Here is a 19,444-nt window from a genome sequence, read left to right as displayed (position 1 = left end):
ATGTGCCAGAAATGCACATTTGATTCAGTTCCATGAAGCCACGGAAAGGAGAACACGGCATTTCCACCATTGTGCCTTTCCTCCCACTCCTGAAGAAGATACGATGCAAGCGGCTAAGCCAGGGGTTTCAAGGCACAGTGCTCAAAAGACCTGCACAGCCAAGATGGAGGAAATGAAAAATCTTAGCCTAATAAACTAGAAAAAAGCTGTGTGGCTACAGCTGAATTTTGTGAAACTCATGAATTGGTGAATGAAAATCCTATAGCCTAGCAGAAAAAGAAGGGTGGAACAGATGAAGAGACCTCAGAGTAGAAACCTGCAGCTACACGTGTGCTCTCAGGCATGCGCACACACACACACACTGAGAAAATTCTCAGGCTTTTGAGAATAGAGGTTTGTGGATAATAAGACAGTCACCCTCCCAAGCGCTCTCAGGTCTTCGGAACAGTGACCATCTCTGCTGCTGGACAGAGATGCCTGGTCCCCAGAGCTCTCTGGATACCCAGAGTGCAGTGACTACTCTCTGAGCATGAGACCCCCAACCCCAAATCCTTCAAATAGATTGCCCATCTTGCTTTATGAACATGGACTTTCCTCAGGAAACATGTTGTACCATGGAAACTTCCAGGCTTCCTTTCACTGCTTCAGAGAACATATTTTCCATCCAACATCCCCTGAATCAGAGATTCATGGACCAGGAAGCTTCTGGAATCTCTCTTTAATGTAGGACAGGGTCATTAAGTCACAGGGAAGAAGATAGTCTTTAATGACTAGAGCTAGATAAGATTTTCATTGTTGTTGTTTTTCAAGGGGTTTCACTGTGTAGCCTTGGCTGTCCTGGAACTTGTTCTGTAGACCTGCTGGCCTTGAACTCACAGAGATCTCCACCTGTCTCAAAGGTGTGCAACACCACAACCCAGCACAAGATTTTTCATTATTACATTTTCATGCAGAATGACTACATTTGTCAAATAAAGGTGAATCTTCTGGCAAAGGGCACCAGCTTCATTGTGCAAATTTTGTTTTTGAAGGGGCATGTTCCCTTTCTTTTGGAAATCAACTGTTAAACTCCTCCTCTACTTTTTCCTCTTCCCCTCTCCCTTTATTTTGTGGTGCTGAGCATCAAATCAAGGCCTTCACACCTACTAGATGCAATGGTTAATCATCATTATCTACCTTGACGAGGTTTACAATTACATCTCTAGCTGTACCTATGAGGATATTTCCAAAAAGGTTTAACTGGGGAGGGAAAGCAAAGCATGAATGTGAAAGACACCCTAAAGGGGCTGGGGTCTCAGGCTGAATAAAAAAGAACATGAGGCTGGGATATGGCACACTTGGTACGGAGCTCTCCATGCTGGAATGAGGGCCTGCTTTTGTAAAAGAACTCTGTGAGGCAGAGGCACATAGATCTCTGAGTTCTACGCCAGCCTGGTCAGTCAAGCCACACAAAGAAACCCGTCTCAAAAGACAAGAGCTGTTGCAGGATATTTGATCCCATTGTGAACCCCAAAATTGTGAACTGTAAAACCCTGTTTATTGTGTGGTTTGGTTGAGGCCTAACATACCCCCTGATCCAAGAACTTTGTTTTATTGTAAACAGGTGATTATGATGTGGTTCAAGTTACGTCCAACAGCTTTCTGTATACCTGATCTAATAAAGTTAACCCTGGGTCAAGAGGCAGAGCAAGAAACCAGCTGACAAGGATTAAAGAGTAGGAGGGGTATTTAAGACAGCATGGAGAAGAAGAAGGAGCTTTTAGCGCATGCTCTGGCTTTAGTTTAGGCTTCAGCTGCTCAGATCCCTGGCGTTTTGGGCTTTGAACTAGCAAGCCTTCGGCCTTGGGCTTTTTGGCCTTTTCCTCCTGGGCTCTTAGCTGAGCTACTTAGCCTTTGGGGTTTTTTTTGTTTGTTTGTTTTTGTTGTTTTTTTTTTTTCCATCTAGACCTCAGCTGAGAAGGTCAGCTTGGTGCTTTCTCTGCCTCTCTGAGCTAGCAGGTTTTCACCCCAGCATCTGGCTCCTGAGTCCTTACTGGTAGAATAGAAAGGTTGGGATTTTCATGATTGTTTATAATAACAATGTGTGATGGGGTGCACCTGTCACCTCAGCCTTGGACAACGGAAACAGGACACAGGTGCTGGAGACTGACTGGCCAGCCAGTCTAGCCAAGTGATGAGCTTCAAGTTCAGTGAGAGACCTTGTCTCCAAAAAAAGGATAAAGTAGAGAACAGGAGAAGAGGACACCAGATGCCAACCCCTGGCTTCCACACGTGTGTGTATGGACACAGGGACAAGCACACATATGCATATATCACACGCACATACATGAGCAAAGAGGGGGCTAGGAAACAGAGATGAGTGTTCATCTTTTCCTGATTCATGATTGTGAGCACTGGGAGCAGCTGCCCCAGAGGAGAAAAATTACTGGCGCACCAGGCAACTGCTCTGTGACTGAAAGGCACCCAGACCATAGCCAACACACTTTTAAATACTTAGTGGCTTTGCTTAGGATTAGCCTCCCTTCAAAATACAGAGAAAAGTACAGAGATTACACTAGTCAACGACACTACACCCAGATTGAAATGACAACAAACCAATTTTAAAGCAAAATTGTATTTCAACCTCATTTATATTTATGAACTAAAATATTTCTTAAGGGTTTGGAGAGATGATTCAGCAGTCAAGAGCACTGGCTGCTCTTCCAGAGGACCCAGGGTCCATCTGCAGCACCCACGTGGTGGCTCACAACTCACAACTCAGTGGACCCCACACCCTCTTCTGGCTTCTGAAGACACAAGGCATTCAGGCGGCACAGAAACACATGCTGGCAAAACACCCATACTCACAACAAACAAATAAATAAAAAGTGTTTCTTACAGGCTAAGGGTGTATCTCAGTGTTAGAGACATTAACCCCTTAATCTACAAACCTAATATATCTGAAACCCTGGGTTTCATCCCCCACAACAACAAAAATGTTATTTGTTTTCTTTTGAGAAGGAATCCCTCACTATGTAGCCCAGACTGGCCTAGAACTCAAAGATCTAGCTGCCTCCAAGTGCAGGAATTGTAGGTGTGTGCCGCCACACTCAGCCCATATTTACTATTTTAAACCGCAAGCGTCACTAGAAGGTGGACTGTCTCGTGGATTGTAGTTCTCAGCATATGGCTTTAAAAATAGTAAGCAGTACTGACATGCTTTCTATAAAGGGTCAGAGAAGAAATGGTTTCCACTTTGCATCTGCCTAACTTTGCTGTACGTGCAGGACAGCACCCACTGAACGTTGCAGTAAATATTTGTGGATGGTCAAGTTTGAATGCCATACAGTCCTTTGTTTGTTGTTGGGTAGCTTTTTTTTTTTTTCCTTTGTTTTTGTCTAATCCAGATCTCATTCTACTGGCCTCCAGCTAGCTGTGATGAGCCTATTTAAGCTTCCAGAGTCCTGGAGTGCATGGATGAGCCATCATACTCAACCCTTGTTACTGTGGTCTTTCTGGGTGACCAAGGCTGGCCTCAAACTCTTGATAATCCCACTTTAGCCTCCTAAGTCCTCGGGATACAGATGTGTGCCACTATATCTGACTTTAATATGATTTCCATGTCACAAAATAATAGTTCTTTAAAATTAAAAAAACAAACTTTAAACATGTGAAAATCATGGTTTAAAAGTCCTATAGTTCTATGAAAACAGACTTTGGGTCATGTTTGGCCTGTGGTAACTGTGCTGACCCATAGAACCATAAAAACATCCTCCTCACCCCCTTAAATTTAGTCCATTATCCCAAACTAAGTATTTATGCTAGCCACGTGCTAGAAAATAGAACACGTTTTGTTGTTGTTTGAGACAGGGATTTTGTGTAGCCTTGGCTGTCCTAGAACTGTCTCTATAGACTAGGCTGGCCTCAAACTTAGGTATCTGCTTCCTGGGTGCTAGGCTTGAAGGTGAACGCCACCACTTCCCTAGTCAAGAGACAGAGCAAGAAACCAGCTGACAAGGATTAAAGAGTAGGAGGGGTATTTAAGACAGCATGGAGAAGAAGAAGGAGCTTTTAGCTCATGCTCTGGCTTTAGCTTAGGCTTCAGCTCCTCAGCTCCCTGGCCTGCAATAATACTTTTTTAAAGAAAATAAGTTGCTCAGGAACAGTGGGAAGGAAGGAGCTAAGGTTTCACCCAGAATGCCCTCCCACTCTGACCTGGGCATAGGGAGCCATGCTCAGTGCATGACGGTGGTCCCCACATCTAGGATTCTGCACTGTGGAGTGGCTGCCCAGTCAGATTCTGAACGGCACGAGCTGGGCGGGCCTTGTCACCATCAAGTCCCCACTCCCCCTTGTGCCTGAGAAGTAAGCCACTTTTCCAGGCCCCAGCCCCTGCACTTGGAGTTCCGCCTGCAAGGCCAGCTTCTCTGACTGCCAACGGCCGCTGTTACCAGCTCTGATGTACAAAAGGCTTTGGGATGAATGTGATGGGTTCTTGTAGCTCACAGCCAAGGCCTCTGGCATTTTAATTCGTCCAACATTTTGCTGTGGCAATGAACTGAACACATTTTTACAAAACATTTTGAAGATCACTTTTTCCCAGTGTGGGGAACTTGGCCTATTCCGTAGCAAGAGAAAACTTAATTCTGGTGTTTCCTACTTGTCATGGCGCCTGGGTCGTCAGCTGAGCATCCCCGGGTTGCCACGGCCTCCCCAAAGCCTTAGAAGGTAAAACATGAAGCACAGAGCGAAAGTATGTTCACGTGGCCTTTACTTTCTTAAAGAACATTTGTATCCAATCACAGAAGAAAATGGCATCCTGTCGGGGCAGGTGTTTCTGGAGCCCAGTTAAAAGGACACCCGCCTAGCCTTCTGAGACTCCAGCCTGGCTCTGAGGGTTGCACGTGTGAGGACCTTCCTCTCCCACGTGGACGTGGGTGCCTTGTCCTTTCTCAGCTGGTTTTCATTAAGCTGTAAGGACATCTCAAGTGAGAAACAAATCTCCAAGGTCACAGATCCTGGCTCGGGGTTCCAGAGCCCCTTTCTTAGAGAGAACCTCAGCTCAGAGAGCTGGGGTGTTCCTTATCCCAATGCAGGCTGAGAATTCTAGAAGGCGAGTAGAAAAGTGCAGAGGAAGCGATGAGAAGAGTGGGGGTTCAGAACATTGCCAGACCCGCTGCGCCTGCTGGTGCGTGGATCTTCGCTCAGAATTTATGGTTTAACACTTGGCTCCTTTCGCTCCAAGCTCGGTTAATGCTAAATCTGCGACGCTCGGCTAAGGGTCCCAGGAGAGCCTTTGCTGGAGGTTCTGGTCAGCCTCTTTCCCAGTCCCGAGGCTCCCATCCTCAGAGAGGGTCTGTGGAACACACATAGCGCAGGGTGTAGTTGGCTCCGTCGTTGTTGTCCCAGTATTCGCCCTGTTCGCAGCGGTAGCAGACGGCAAAGTGGATAGCGACGTCCCTCGCCTCGGCGTCCTCCCCTTCTCCGGGCTGCAGACCCGGAGGCAGGCAGAGCGAGAAGCAGAAACGCTCGGTGGCCGGCTCCTCCTCTCGGTCCCCAACCCCTGCCAGAGAGTCCCCGGACAGCCCTGGGGGCGGCGGTGACACGGGACGCAGCTCGGCCTGCACGTCCAGAAAGCTGCGCCACTCCGTGAAGGTGTAGCGCACCGCCACCGCCCTGGGTCCGGGGGAGCTGAGGACCCGTCCGGAGCCGGTCACGTCGGCGCCCGGCGGCTGGGGGCAGCGCACGCGCTCCAGGCACACTCGCTGCCGCCGCAGCCGCTCCTCCGCGGCGCCGGGCCCCGGGAGCCGGAAGAGGGGTCGGAGGCGGACGCGCGGCGGCGGCGGCGCCAGGGGGGGCGAGGGCCCCTCCGCCGCCGTCAGCAGCTGCTGCAGGTCCCCGGCGCGCAGCGGGAAACTGTGCAGGCGGGAGAGCACGGCGGGCGGCACCCGCGGCTCCTCCGCCTCGCTGAAGTGCCTCACGCTGGCCAGGCTCAGCCCCAGGGAGTCTGCGAACTGCACGCGCTTCTTGCACTTGGCGCAGCAGTCCCCGGCCGGCCCGCCACCCTCGGAGCCGGCCTGCCCCGCCTCCTGCTGCCGCCGCCGCAGGAGCCGGGCCGCCTGCAGGATGGGGTCGGCGGGCAGAGAGAAGGAGCGCGTCCGAGGGCGGAGGTACCCCTGCTCGGGGAGGGCGGCCCCTCTCGGCGGAGACTGGGGCTCGTCCTGGAGCTGAGCGTCGGGGATCCGGTCCTCCGAGGTGCCGCTCTCCACGCAGAGGACCTCGGGGACCGACAGCTCCTCCGCGGTCCGGGGGTCCCCGGAAGAGCTGCGCGCCTCGGAACTTTGCAGCTGCTCCCCGGAGGGCTCCATGACAGCATCCGGGCCCGGGACTCGTCCTGCAGGGGGCGCGGCGTTGGAGACTCCCCTGGAAACTCAGCGACCCCTGCCGCGGAAGGGGCCTGGGCTCGCCCTCCCTGGCTCAGCCTAGCCGGGCTCCAGAGCGGAGAGTGGATTCAGCCGGGAGCCTCCAGCTTTTAGCTGCGGCTGCCGGGGACCGAGAGGGAGGAGGATGCTGGCCTGGGGCTAGATCCCAAGGGGAGGGCCGGGGGCGGGGAGTCGCGGCGTCGGAACACCTGAAAGCTAGGTCCGCAGTGGAAACTAAGACTTTCTGAAGGTCGCAAGCTAGCCTTGATCCACCCCTCAGCAAGGCAGCGTCCGTTCCACCCCTTGGGGGGGAGGGCTCTCAACTTTCAGAGCCCAGAGCGTAGACAAAGTTTTCCAGCCAGTGAAGTGAGTCTTCGGAGGAGGGTTGTTGCCCAGCGGGGACTTCCCGGCTGCCACTGCCTAGGGAATCCGCGATACCAGCACCTCATTGGTGCTAGCAAGCAGCCCTTCAGAGCGAAGTGCATCCCTTCCCTTTCATCCTATTTGCCCCCTCCTCCCCCCCACATTCCTCAGACGTCTCGGGTCGCATCTGTGCAATTGCCCCTCGGTGCTTCTAAAAGCTGGGAGGCCGAGGCTGCAGCCCCACCTACTTGCCCCGTGACCTCGGCTGGTGGGCCGGGACAGAGCAGGAACCCACCGGGAGCGGACCCCAGCGGCCAGACCAAACAGCGGGAGGCCGTTCGCGCCGGGCACTAGAGCACGTCGCGGTCCTCCCCTTGGCCCGCCGTTGGCACCTCTCTCCACAGTGGGAGCTTTTCCCGCAGCCCGCACGCATCCTTCCTCCCCTGCCCGGCCTGCGGGTCTCCTCCCCAAGGATTCCAGGCTGTCTACTACACCTCAGGCCTTATGGGAGGTTGGGGCCAAAGCCTAATCGATGGTGATGGGGGAAACACCTCACTGTCCTGGCATCAGGCCAACTTTGCCTTGACCAAACTTCAACTGATAACTTCATCACCATTGCCACGCCACCCCGACCCCTCATCCCTCCCACCCCCATATCGGATTCAGGTGGGCCCAGGTGGTGCCTGAGATTATTTCTAACAGGAAGATGCTGAGGCTGGGCTCTGGGGACCACAATTTAGAAATTACTAACCTCTTCCTGGGGGTCAGCCTCCAAACACTGGTTCTCTCTGGTAATCAGGTGGGCTGGCTGCCTAGGGTAGCCAGTTTAAATGGCCTCGTTAGCATGAACTCAGGTATTACCAAAAGCAGCTCTTTATAAAATTTGGTTATAACAAAATAACAAATGCATAATCAATGACCAATTCCCTTTCCCTTTGAGCTGTCTTAGGAGTCTATATCAGCAACTAGGGGCAAAGGCTAAATGTACGTGGTATGGAACCAGGACTCTTTGCCCTGGTGCAGGGTGCTGGTTACTGAAATGATAAGTTTTGCAAAACAGAGTATATTCATAATTTGGCCAAATCTACCTCCTGTTGTAAATTATAAAACAAATGTTGGGCTACATAATGTTCATTGTTAGCCCCAAGATTATCACGGAGGTATTATTTAACCTGCTATCACAAACAATAAGACACAGACCCCTGTTAGATTTATAATTGCCTTATTTACCTTGGGCTGGACAGATATTGCACCTGTCCTGGCTCAATATCCTCATCATTCATCTCCCAGCCCCCACCCAATGCCATCTGCCTTAATCATTGCTCTCTGGACTACCTTCCACCCATAATCCCATGGTACTTGCTTATATTCTTCATCTGGGCCTTTTCATGCCATTATTGGAGTCCTTCCTCTGAGCCCAAGGGTTTTCTTCTCCGCTTATTGCCATCATGGCATCCTCCTTTCTCTCTTCCCTTCCATCTGTTTGTCTGGTTCCCGTGGTTCTCTCTTGAACCCAAAATCCTAGGAACCTTAGCCATGCCTATGCCATTCTGCCCTGCCCAGGTATAGGCCGTTAATCAACCAATTAGCTATATCTTAGGCAGGTTCACAAAACAAGGATAGGTATATCCAGATCTCAAGGGCCAGTTGGTCTGGCATCAGACCAACTTCTAACAACCTCCCAAAGAACATGGCGGAGGGTGGTTATGGATATAACAGAGTGATTTAAGATTTAAGAAAGATGGGGCAATGGTAGCACACACCTTTAATCCCAGCACTTGGAAGGCACAGGCAGGTGTATCTCTGTGAGTCTGAGGCCAGCGTGGTCTACATAGTGAGTTCCAGGACAGCTAGGGCCACACAGAGAAACCCTGTCTCAAAAAAACTAAAGTGGGGTGGAGGGGCTAGATTTAGGGAAAGGTGACTGGAAGTGATGTAATACACGGTTGATCCTTACAGGACACTAATATGTTCAGAAAACAAGATATCAGCCTGATCTGAGAATGAAGATTTTGGTCCCGTGGTAGCAAGAAATGGCCCATCAAACAAGCCCACCTTAAGAGTCAATGGTTTCAACAAAAGTGGCCTTCTCTATCCTGAAAAATAGCCTAGACAACATTGTCATCATGACCCACATATCAGAGGTGTTATCTTCAGCAAGGCTAGTGGGAGACTAACGTGTTGCTTAGATACCTGATCTCCAAAATTTGTACTTTTTTGCACAACTAAAAGCAGCGAGGCAAGAGCTTCATGGGCTTTGATTATACTACTGTAGGTCCAGAGCTCAAAATGTCTGGATTGAGATTTGAGCAACTCTCATAAGCAGAAGCAGAAGGGTGAACCTGCAGAGATGGTGATGAGCAGAGGAGTAAGGGATGATATCCAGAAACAAAGGAAAGACCTTAGGAGCAGAGACAATGACCTCCTCACTCATCCATCATGGAGACTTGGGGATAGTCTGGAAGATATAGTGGTCTCTGGCTTCCACTGCCTATCTGTCTTCTGGCAGAGAGGGTGAGACACAGGACATTTCCCTCAGTCTTCCTCTCTGAGACAGGGCAAGGTGATCTGTTCTGGCTCCCAGAAGTTAAACAGATGGCCTATGACATAGAGGTGGCTCAGCTTTTGCTTCTTTGTTGGCATACTTTTTAAAAAAAACTCTTTTATTTACATATTTTATATCTTTCTCCCTACTCCACCACAAATAATCCCTTCCAACACCCCAATACCAGGTAGGAGCAAGGCTTAGTGGGAGAGGGGTCACAGTTCTCTTAGCTGCTTCCTGCTGGTTAGGGTCATTGGGTTCCTTGAAGCCAGTACAATTCTTGTTTCAGGAATCTCCAACTTCTTGTCCCACAGCAACAACAGCAACAGGAGCTGAAGGGGGGAAGCAGCAGCCTTGTTCTTTCTCAAAGCTACTACACACTCTCTGGGCTCTGGCATTTATTCTCTCTCCAGAGGCCTCAGGTTTAAACTATCTAGAGCCAGCAAAGAGCTCCTCTCAGCCTGTATGAGGCAAATAATTGGCTGGTGTGGACCATCTGACAGTCAGTCCCACATCCCACACCTGGGACTAAACCAAAATCATGTTTACAGCCACAACAGTTCTTTTAGTTCACGGTGGTGTGAAAGCGGCACACTTTCGGTAGAAACCGTAGTTCCAATTTTGAGTTTGGATGTTTCCAAAGATTGTTAGGGGAAACAATGGATGTCTGGTGTAGACCACATTGCTGAACCAAAGTGTGAAGTAGATGAGGTATATTCAATGTATTTTTCCACTTGGGATATTTTCAGCATATGGTAGATGTACTGGGACCAAACCCCACTGTAAATTGGTAAGCACTCATAGTTAAATGATGATACAACCTGGGAAAAAAAAAAAAAACTTTTTAAAAATTTAGACCATCTAGTCTATAGATATGCGCCTAGGTCATCCACAAACATCACATGATCACATGTCTCAGCTGCTAAAGTATTTACTTCCAGGCCTTCAGATTCCTACTTTCTTGTTTGTTTGTTTGTTTGTTTGTTCTCTTGTTTTTTATTGTTGTTGTTTTGTTTTGTAGGAGTCAGGTAGTACTTGCTACAGAATACAGGCTGGCCTCAAACCTGTGATCCTTCTGCTTCTCTCTAAAATGCTGGAGCTGGGATCAAATGGTCTCCACGTGTGGGGCCTGGGAAGTCTCAAATGGTTCAAGGAAAGTCAGTAGAAAAGAAAATTCCCCTTCACATTAAAAACAAAAATGATGTGGTCTGAATCCATGGCTGGCATCCTCAAACCAAACCACCAAATTGTTTTAGCTGGGTCCCAGGCCACACTTGTGCAACCTGGGGGCAGTTCAGCTGCCTACCTGAAAGCACTGCCTCACAACAAAAATTATGAGTGAGTAAGCCACAACCTGCGCTGACTCGGTCAAGTGTCACACGAAGCCTTCCAGCTGCCAAAGTCAGACGGCAGGCCTATTATGTCAGCTATTTCACAACCAGTCCTGCTCTTCCAAACGGAGATGGCATAAGGAGGGCAAAGGTGCGCAGACAGGGCCCAGCCTAACAACAACAACTGCCTTAAAGCAACTCCAGCCTGGAGAACCGCAGGTGGCACTCCAACTATGTCATTTTCATTAATAGAACCGCAAAATAAGAAGCGTTCAACCTAAACAGTCAGGACGAAGAGGAGGTGGCCCACACACTCATTACTGTTCTTTGTTAAAGTGGTACATGAGGGGGGCTGGGTGATGGTCCCGTGATTAAGGCACTTGCTGCAAAGGTTTAAAGTCTGACGTCAGGATGCCCAGCACGCGTGTAAAAGTTTGGCAGGTGTGGCTGCTGCTGTAATCCCAACAGAGACAGGAGATGCCCAGGGCAAGCTGGCTAGCCAGTGTACCTGGAATCTGTGAACCCTGGGCTCAGGGAGAGGCCTTGCTTCAACGTGGAAGTCAAGGTGTGGCGGTGCACACCTTTAACCCCAGCACTCAGAAGGCAGAGGCATTAGTGAATGATAGGACAGCCAGGGCTACATAACAAAGCTGTCTCCTCCACACACACCCCCCAAAAAAGAATCTCCATGTCTATCTGTTTGGTGGAGAGCAACTGAGGAAGATGCCCAGTGTCAGCTTTGGGCCTCCACACACGTGTGAAACACATGCACCCACACACCACACACATACACAGAGGGCACATAAGCCCCAGATCCATCCAGTTCTTTAGGCCTCCATTTCTCAGACATGCAGGCCTCTGCACACACATCAGCGTGGTCACGTTAAATAAGATCCTCTTGCAGAGGACCCAGGCTCGAGGCGCAGCACCCACAGAAGCTCACAGAAGCGTGCAACGCCACTCCCAGGCACCCGGCTTCCCCTTCTGCTATACTCCGGCGCCAGGCATGCAAGCAGAACACCCATACATTAATAAAAGTAGACAAGCAACTGTAAAATAAAGGTTCATAATGCCTCTCTGTTGATCTATTCTTTGTGAAGTTAATTCTCAGACTGAATCATGGCTCCCAAGAGAATGGAATCTTTCCTGTATTACTCTATTCATAATATGTTGAAGTATTTTGGTTTTGGTCGTGGTTTTTGTTTGCTTGTTTTTTGAGACAATGTCTCTCTGGAACTGTCCTGGAACAGGCTATCCTGGCACTCACTCTGTAGACCAGGCTGGCTTCAAACTCACAGAGACCCACCAGCCTCTGACTCTGAAATACTGAGATTAAAGGCCTGTGACACCATACCTGGCACATTATGTGTGTATGTATGTATGTATGTATGTATGTATGTATGTATGTATGTATGTATTTTTGGTTTTTCAAGACAGGGTTTCTCTGTGTAACAGCCCTGGCTGTCCTGGAACTCATTTTGTAGACCAGGCTAGTCTCAAACTCACAGAAATCCTCCTGCCCCTGCCTTCCAAGTATTACTATTAAAGGCATGAGCCACCAGACCCAGCACAACACTTATTTTTAATATTGTAAAATTTTTATTTCTTTTTTAAAGAACAAAAGCATTTTAGAAATACTTTTATGGACTTTAGATTTTTGAAGCTTCTTCAGATTTTTGAACTTGCTCAGGTTAAAGTAACAGTGATTTTTCAGGGGCTGAAATTCAGCAATGGGAAAAAAAAATGCCTTATAACCTGAAGGGATCAAATTCTATAGCTCTTCAGGTTCCATTTATCAACAAAACTGTAGTGAGACAAAATAGTAAACTTGCAATGCATGTGAGAAATCATGACCTGGTTTTTCTAGATCCTTTTTTTTTTTTTTCTCACATACATGCCGGGGGGCTGGTTAAGACCTCAGAAAATAATGCCAAGAGAGAGCCATTCAACTGGTTTGTCTAAACAAAGACATTCAGCCAGCCCCTTAGAGCTAGGACTTGAATGGTATCTAGTACAGTTAGTGCCTACTGATCACCACGTGCTGATTACTACACTCACACATACCCCAGTACTGCACGTGTGTGTGTGTGTGTGTGTGTGTGTGTGTGTGTGTGTGTGTGTGTGTAGTCGGATTATTCAGTTCAGTTCATCTATCTTGCTCTGCCAGCTTGCCCTGCAGATCTCTGATCTCCATCTCCCGAGCATTGGGCTTATAGGCGGGCTGCCATGCCCACCTGGTGTTTACATGGATACTGGGATCTGAACTCTGGTCCTTGTGCTTGCAAAACCAGTGTGTTCCCCACTGGGCCATCTCCCCAGGTTCTAAGTGCTCATTTCTTACCCTCTTACATAGCCTCATGAGACAGGGAACATTACAGTACCCAGTAACAGGGTACTGAGAGGGGAAGTGGGTTGTTTTAGTTGCCCAGTCCTCCTGAGCTCATGTGTCGAGTCCCCAAATCTACGTTCCTTTTCTTAGCTTTCTCTCTCATTCTCTCTCTCTCTCATTCTCTCTCTCTCTCTGTCTCTGTCTCTGTCTCTCTCTCTCTCTCTCTCTCTCTCTCTCTGTGTGTGTGTCTGTGTGTGTATGCTTGTACACATGCACACAGGCCAGAGGTTAACATGTTCCTTAATTGCTTTGTACCTTATTTGTTTTTTTATTTTATTTATTATTTATACACTGTTCTGCCTGATGCCAGAAGAGGGCACCCAATCTCACTAAAGATGGTTACAAGCCACCATGTGGTTGCTGGGAATTGAACTCGGGACCTTTAGAAGAACAGCCATTGTTCTCTGAGCCATCTCTCCAGCCCCTGTCCCTTATTTTTTGAGACAGAGTTTCTCACTGAACCTGGAGCTTTGGCTAGACTGGCTGGCCAGCAAAACCCCTGGGATCCTCCTGATTCTGTCTCCCAATGCTTCAATTATAGAAAAATGCCACTGTTTGACTTTTTTTTTTAAAGATTAACTGCTTTTTATTTTTTAATTGTAATTTTTTATTGGTTCTTTGTGAATTTCACATCATGCACCCCATCCCTACTCATTTCCCAGTCCTCCATATCAGCCTTCCACCCTTGTAAACCTTCCTCCCAAAATATAATAAAATTAAATTAAAATATCTCACCGTGGACGCTGTAGTGTGTCACGGTGTGTCACATAGTATATCCTTTTGTCCAAAGATCTTACTTGCAAATGTTCACTGCTGTGAGTCATTGGTCTGGTTCAAGCACTCTGACTTCAGGAACCCCATCAATATTAAGCCTTCACAAAGACCTCTTGTATATCTTGCTGTTTCCCTGAGTCATGGAGATCCTGCAGCTTTGTTTCCACAGGACTCACACCTTTATAGATTCCAACAGCTCATGGGTGGGGTAGATATTGGGGTGGGCCAACTCAAAGCCCAGGATCTGGGCCTGGGTGGTAGCTGAGCTCTCCTGCACCCAGGCCAATGGGGCCAGGTCTCCCATACTGCCAGGGGAGGGACAGGACCAGCTCTCCTGCACTCACAACCCCAGGGCCAGCTCTCCTGAGCTGCCCAGGCAAAGAGTGAGATATGCCTGGCTTTTTATGTGCACCTTGGGATCCTAAATCTGGTCTTCAAGCTTTCACAGCAAATTCTTTACCCAATAAATATCGCTTAGTGCCTAGTGAATTTGTTGTTGCTTTTGAAACACAATCTCATTTATCCTAGGCTAGCTTCAAATTATGTAACAGGGAGTGGCCTTTAACTCCTCTACCTCCCTAGTGCTGAGATTTCAGGTTTGTACTGGCATAGCTGGCATGCAGTGGGTTTTAGAGGTCTAGTTTGGAGAGGTAACTAAGACTAGATGATGTCATGAGAAGGAAGTCCATGTAACGATGACCTTACAACAAGGAAGAGAGCTGGGCCAGGTGCATAGAATTGCAATCTCACCTACTTAGAAGGCCGAGGGGGAAAGTTGGCAAATTCAGTTCACTTTGCCTGAAGGTGAGTTCTAGATTGGTCTAAGAAACTCAGTGAAACACTGACTTAAAATAAAAAAACATACAAAATATTCTGAGGATGTATCTCAGTAGTGGAGTGTTTGCCTAGCTAGCACTTGAAGGATCCTGGGTTCCATCAGCAGCACTGTAAAGAAAAACAGGAGTTCTTGGCATCATCATGTGATCTGATGCCAAGAGAAGGCTCAGTGAGACAGCCATTAGTGTTTTAAGCAGAATGTCTTTGTTGTGATACACTGCCCTAAACATTCCAAGACCTGTAATATTTGCAAACTCTATTTTCAAAGTGTTCCTAGCAGCTTCAGGAAATTTAAAAAGCAAATCAGGTAAAAATATTATGTCTTGTATATGTTAGCATGATCTAAAAAAAAAAAATGTTAAGACTGAAAAGCTGTTGTAGAATTCATCATTGCTACACCTGGCTTCATGGCAATGTTTGACTTCTTCCCTCTTGTGGCTGCCTTTAGCCACATAATCTCATTTCTGTGCCCATTCTTCCTGCTGTCATAGTGCAAGCCATGTCCATCCTTTCCTTTCTAAATCAGTGTTGACATCTGGCATGACCCTTCTCCAATCCTCTGGTATCCTGATAGAGAGTCTTGCCCAGCCCTGCTTTGATACCAATCACATACGTGTACCAGGTATGGGTCAAATTCCTATCAACTCATGTCTGATGTCAAGCATATCATCATCCTGTCTGCCTTCAGTCATTTTCTGAAGAGCATCCCAAGAACTCCTGGGAGAACGTGAGCTGAGACTGCAAGGCTCTCAGTTCTGCTCCAAATCTGAGGATTTGAATTTTTACCTTCTCTTATGTATTAAAATTTTGTAAGATTTTTTTTTTTTTTTGCTTTATCAAAGAACTCCACAGCAAAACAACCAATTCATCATCACGGCTGTCACCATCACTACCACACCATGGCCTCAACAAAACCACCAGCAATACCTCCACCATGGTCGCCATCACCACCGCTGTCACCACCATCACGCTGTCCCCATCATCACCAGTGCTGGCACCGGTCTTTGTAACTCCTCCAGAGTGTAACATAGGAGGTTTTGTCTAAACTAAAATCCTGGAAGACAGAAGACCTGAGTTTATGCCCAGTACAGCCATGTTTGCAAGTCACGTGTGCTCCCTGAGCTGTGGTCTCCTCAGCAGTGAGTCGGGGCCTGCTGGTGGTGCTGTGAACAGGGAAGCCCACATGGAGCCCACTGTGTGCTGCCGAGAGCGTTTGCTCCTATTACTTTTTAGTGCAATGCCATCACTATTTTAACATTTTTGCCAACTGAGTACCGGCAACAACCACAGAGAAACCACACCCTTCTTCTCTCCCTGCTCCTTCTCCTTTTCTTCCTCCTCCTTCTTCTCTCGTCAGGGTTTGGTCTTGAATTTGCAGTAATCCTTCAGACTGCTAGATTACAAACCCAGCTAGACACGTTCCTCTGGCTGGGTTTGAGACCAAGCTGTCAATAAAATAGGCCGAGAGTCCTGTCCTGGGTGTCTGGGAATCCTGGTGTCTGGGAATGGGATGGAAATGATATATAAACAATTACATAAAATATGTAGCTGATAAGACACATAAAACTTCGCTAAACTCACTAAACTGGGGTTGATTGGGTAGTTCCCCTCACCTTCACCTCTCTGACCTTCTCTCTGTGTCAAACTCCTCTTTCCACTGTGGTTAAGTAACAGCCGCAGGCTCTGAATGCCTGAGCCTGGAAACAAGACACAAAGACGAGAATGCAATACGACAGAACAGAGAGCCCAGAAGTCATGGGACATTGGGATCAAAGGCATAAACAGGTATTTTGACGTGTGTTTTCTCCTAGCTGATCACACTTTCTGTACTCCAAAGTTTGCACTTGCTAGCGATCAATAGCTACGCACTCTGAGGTCGGGACAGTAAACAGTGGCACTCGCACTGTTTGTGGCCCCAGGGCTGCCTCCTTCCCGTCCCAGATGTTTCTGCGCCTTTGCTGCTGTGGGAACCTTTCACCGAGTTTACCTTTCTTAGCTCTCTCTAGAGACCATGTTTTCAACATAGACCAAAACAGACCAGAGCTTCAACTTTGACCCCTGTGGTGTGAGGGTACAGAGACCACAGTACTGTAACCACAAGCAGATGCCCAGAATCCCTGGCTCAGAAATAGGTGAACACAAGCCTAAAATAAATCTGAGTGTGGGCACGTGGCATAGCTGACTGAGGGAAAAATAAAATGGCAATCCTCTTTCAAGCATTGTTTCCCTTCCCACACCCAGCACTGTGGTAAGTGCAGGGCTTTCTTGCAAGGTTTGAACTAAGTGAAAGTTAACTGATCGATGCAATTTTTCCATTTCCAAGTATCGACAAGTTATTTTTCACAAACCATAAATCCTCACACTACATATTATATTAATATTCAATATACTGATAGTTAAGAATTTTATTTTCTATTATTGTAACGATTAAAATTTCTCAAAACAAATTGCTCCAAACTGCTGTGAGATCTATTTTGATCCTGTGTGTATCAGTTAAATCTTACTGGGATTAAACCTTTCCCTGTGTACCCTGTCCCCTCTAATGGGTTCTCTTCCTTACTCCAGATAGCTCCCATTTCTGCTTTCATTTCATATGTATTCCATTAACTTCTCTTTCTCCCACTCTCTTCAGCAAAGTACAATATCACATAGGTCTGTGTCTTAGTTAAGGCTTCTATTGCTGAAGAGACACCATGACCACAGCAACTCATTTAATTGGGGCTGACTTACGATTCAGAGGTTTAGTCCATTATGATCACAATGGGAAGCATGGCAGCATGCAGGCAGACATGACGCTGGAGAGGTAGCTGAGAGTTCTACATCCAGATCAGCAGGTAGCAGGAAGAAAGAGTGAAAATGGGCCTGGTTTGAACATTTGAAATCTCCAACAAAGCCACACCTACACAAACAAGTCCACACCTCCTAACTCCCTATGGGCTTATGAGGGCTGTTTTTATTAAAACTATCACAGTATGAAAATGTCATAATGAATTAATTACTTTCTATGAAAAAAAAATAATGTACACCCATAACATCGTGGCACTATTCTCATTATCCCAATGTCCTAGGAACCTGTTAATGAATGAATAGATGAAGAAAATGTAGCATGCATGTACACACACACACACACACACACACACACAGGTCCTGCTCTTCCAAAGGACCTGGGTTCAATTCCCAGCACCTACATGGCAGCTCACAACTGTCTGTAATCTCAAGGGATTTGACATCTTCACACTAATGCACATGAAATAAAGTTAAATAAATAAAAAATATTTAAAAAAAAAAGAGGAGAAGGTAGGCATGATAGTGTGTCGTGGAAGGTGCTGAGGCTTCCTGCCACTCTCCCTGCTCTGTGGCTGCCAGCCATCCTGCCGTGAGGGCCATGGGCATCAATATGCCTGTCACGTGAGGGAGCAATGAGAGTACTCCTAGGCAGGGGCTAGCTCTCAGGGGCCTGCAGCCCCGACCAACACCTTTTCTGCAACCTCTTGAGAAAGCGGGCCAGGAACACTTTAATAAAGCACTCCCAATTTTCAAGCTCTGGAAACCCATAAAGCATGACATTTTAGTTGTTGTTAAGTCACTGGGTCTTAGACAGTTTGTTATAGAACAATCAGAGATTGCTAATGCCTAGCTAGATTTTTTTTAATAGCTCAAGATTAGATTGGCCTATCAGTGTGTCTGTAGGAGATTGACTTTATTGTTAATTAATTGATGTAGGAGGGCTCATCCACTCTGGGCAGCACTATTCCTTGGGCAGGTGGTCCTGAGATTAGACAGACAGACAGACAGACAGACAGACAGATAGATAGACAGATAGATAGACAGATACATAGATACATAGATAGATACATAGATGCTGCCCTGAGCAAGCCAGCAAGCAGGGTAACCCCATTTCTGCTAAGCTTCCTGTCTTGAGTCCATTCCCAAACTTCCCTCCAGTGGTAGACTGTGACCTGGAAGTATAAGCCAAACAAATCCTTTCTCTCTAAGTTGATTTTCATCAGGGTGCTTTATCACGGCAACAGAAAGAAAACTAAAACAAAAGGGAACTGTGAGAAGGGAAATGAAGGTTTTGAGGAAGAAGAGGGGTGATTGAATCCATGTGCCATGAAAGCAGAAAAAAAAATGCTTGGGGTGGAAACAGCAAAAGGGGATGGAAGAGGTGGAAGGAAATACAAATTATGTATAAAACTGCCATAATGAAACCCACTACTATGTAGGCTAGTGAATAAAAAAAAGTCTATAAAAGGTCTAGAAAGAAATGTGTGGGGAACCAGAAGAGACTCATCATTAGTAAGTTTATATATGCTGTTCTACCTCTCCTCCAGAAGCAAATGCATTAAATGAGGAAATAAACTTAAAGAATAAACCTAGAATAAGCCAACACACCCTCCAATAGTTCTATTCTCATTTCTGTTGCTGTGAAAAAACACCCCAACCAAAAGCAACTTAAGGAAGAGAGTTCACTCAGCTTACAGCTCCAACCATAGTCCGTGAAGAGGATGTCAAGGCAGGAACTCGAGCAACCAACCAGTCACATCATATCAAGAGCAAAGAGCGAATACACACAACCTTGCTCACCCGAACCCAGGCTGCTTCCTTCTCTTTTATACAGTTCAGGGGCCGGCACATGAAATGACACAGCCCATGCTCAGTGAGGGTCTTGCATCCCACCTCAACTAAGTCAGGAGAAACAGTACCTCTTCCACAAGCATGCCCACAGGTAAGCCTGATCTAGGCAGTTTCTCAAGCAGGCTCTCTTGCAAAGTGAGTCTATGTTGCAGAAAGTTATCATGTC

The 19,444-nt window shown here is 47.3% G+C and overlaps 1 protein-coding gene across 1 annotated transcript in view; it reads right to left on the bottom strand.

Annotated features, from left to right (window-relative positions):
• Ppp1r3g (protein phosphatase 1 regulatory subunit 3G) overlaps nucleotides 1-6,354 on the bottom strand; it is a 38,430-nt gene extending 32,076 nt beyond the window's left edge. The window contains exon 1 of the mRNA XM_055595189.1: nucleotides 4,640-6,354. Coding sequence (XP_055451164.1) covers nucleotides 5,325-6,347 — 1,023 coding nt within the window. The 5' untranslated portion in view covers nucleotides 6,348-6,354 and the 3' untranslated portion in view covers nucleotides 4,640-5,324. The remainder of the gene's footprint in view (nucleotides 1-4,639) is intronic.
• Between the last annotated feature and the right edge of the window lie 13,090 nt (nucleotides 6,355-19,444).

This window comes from Psammomys obesus, unplaced genomic scaffold (genome assembly GCF_907164565.1).
Source record: "Psammomys obesus unplaced genomic scaffold, mPsaObe1.curated_primary_1811, whole genome shotgun sequence".
Classification (NCBI taxonomy): domain Eukaryota; kingdom Metazoa; phylum Chordata; class Mammalia; order Rodentia; family Muridae; genus Psammomys; species Psammomys obesus.
Note: the sequence above shows the minus strand (reverse complement) of the source record. Positions and strands in the feature narration are given on the sequence as shown.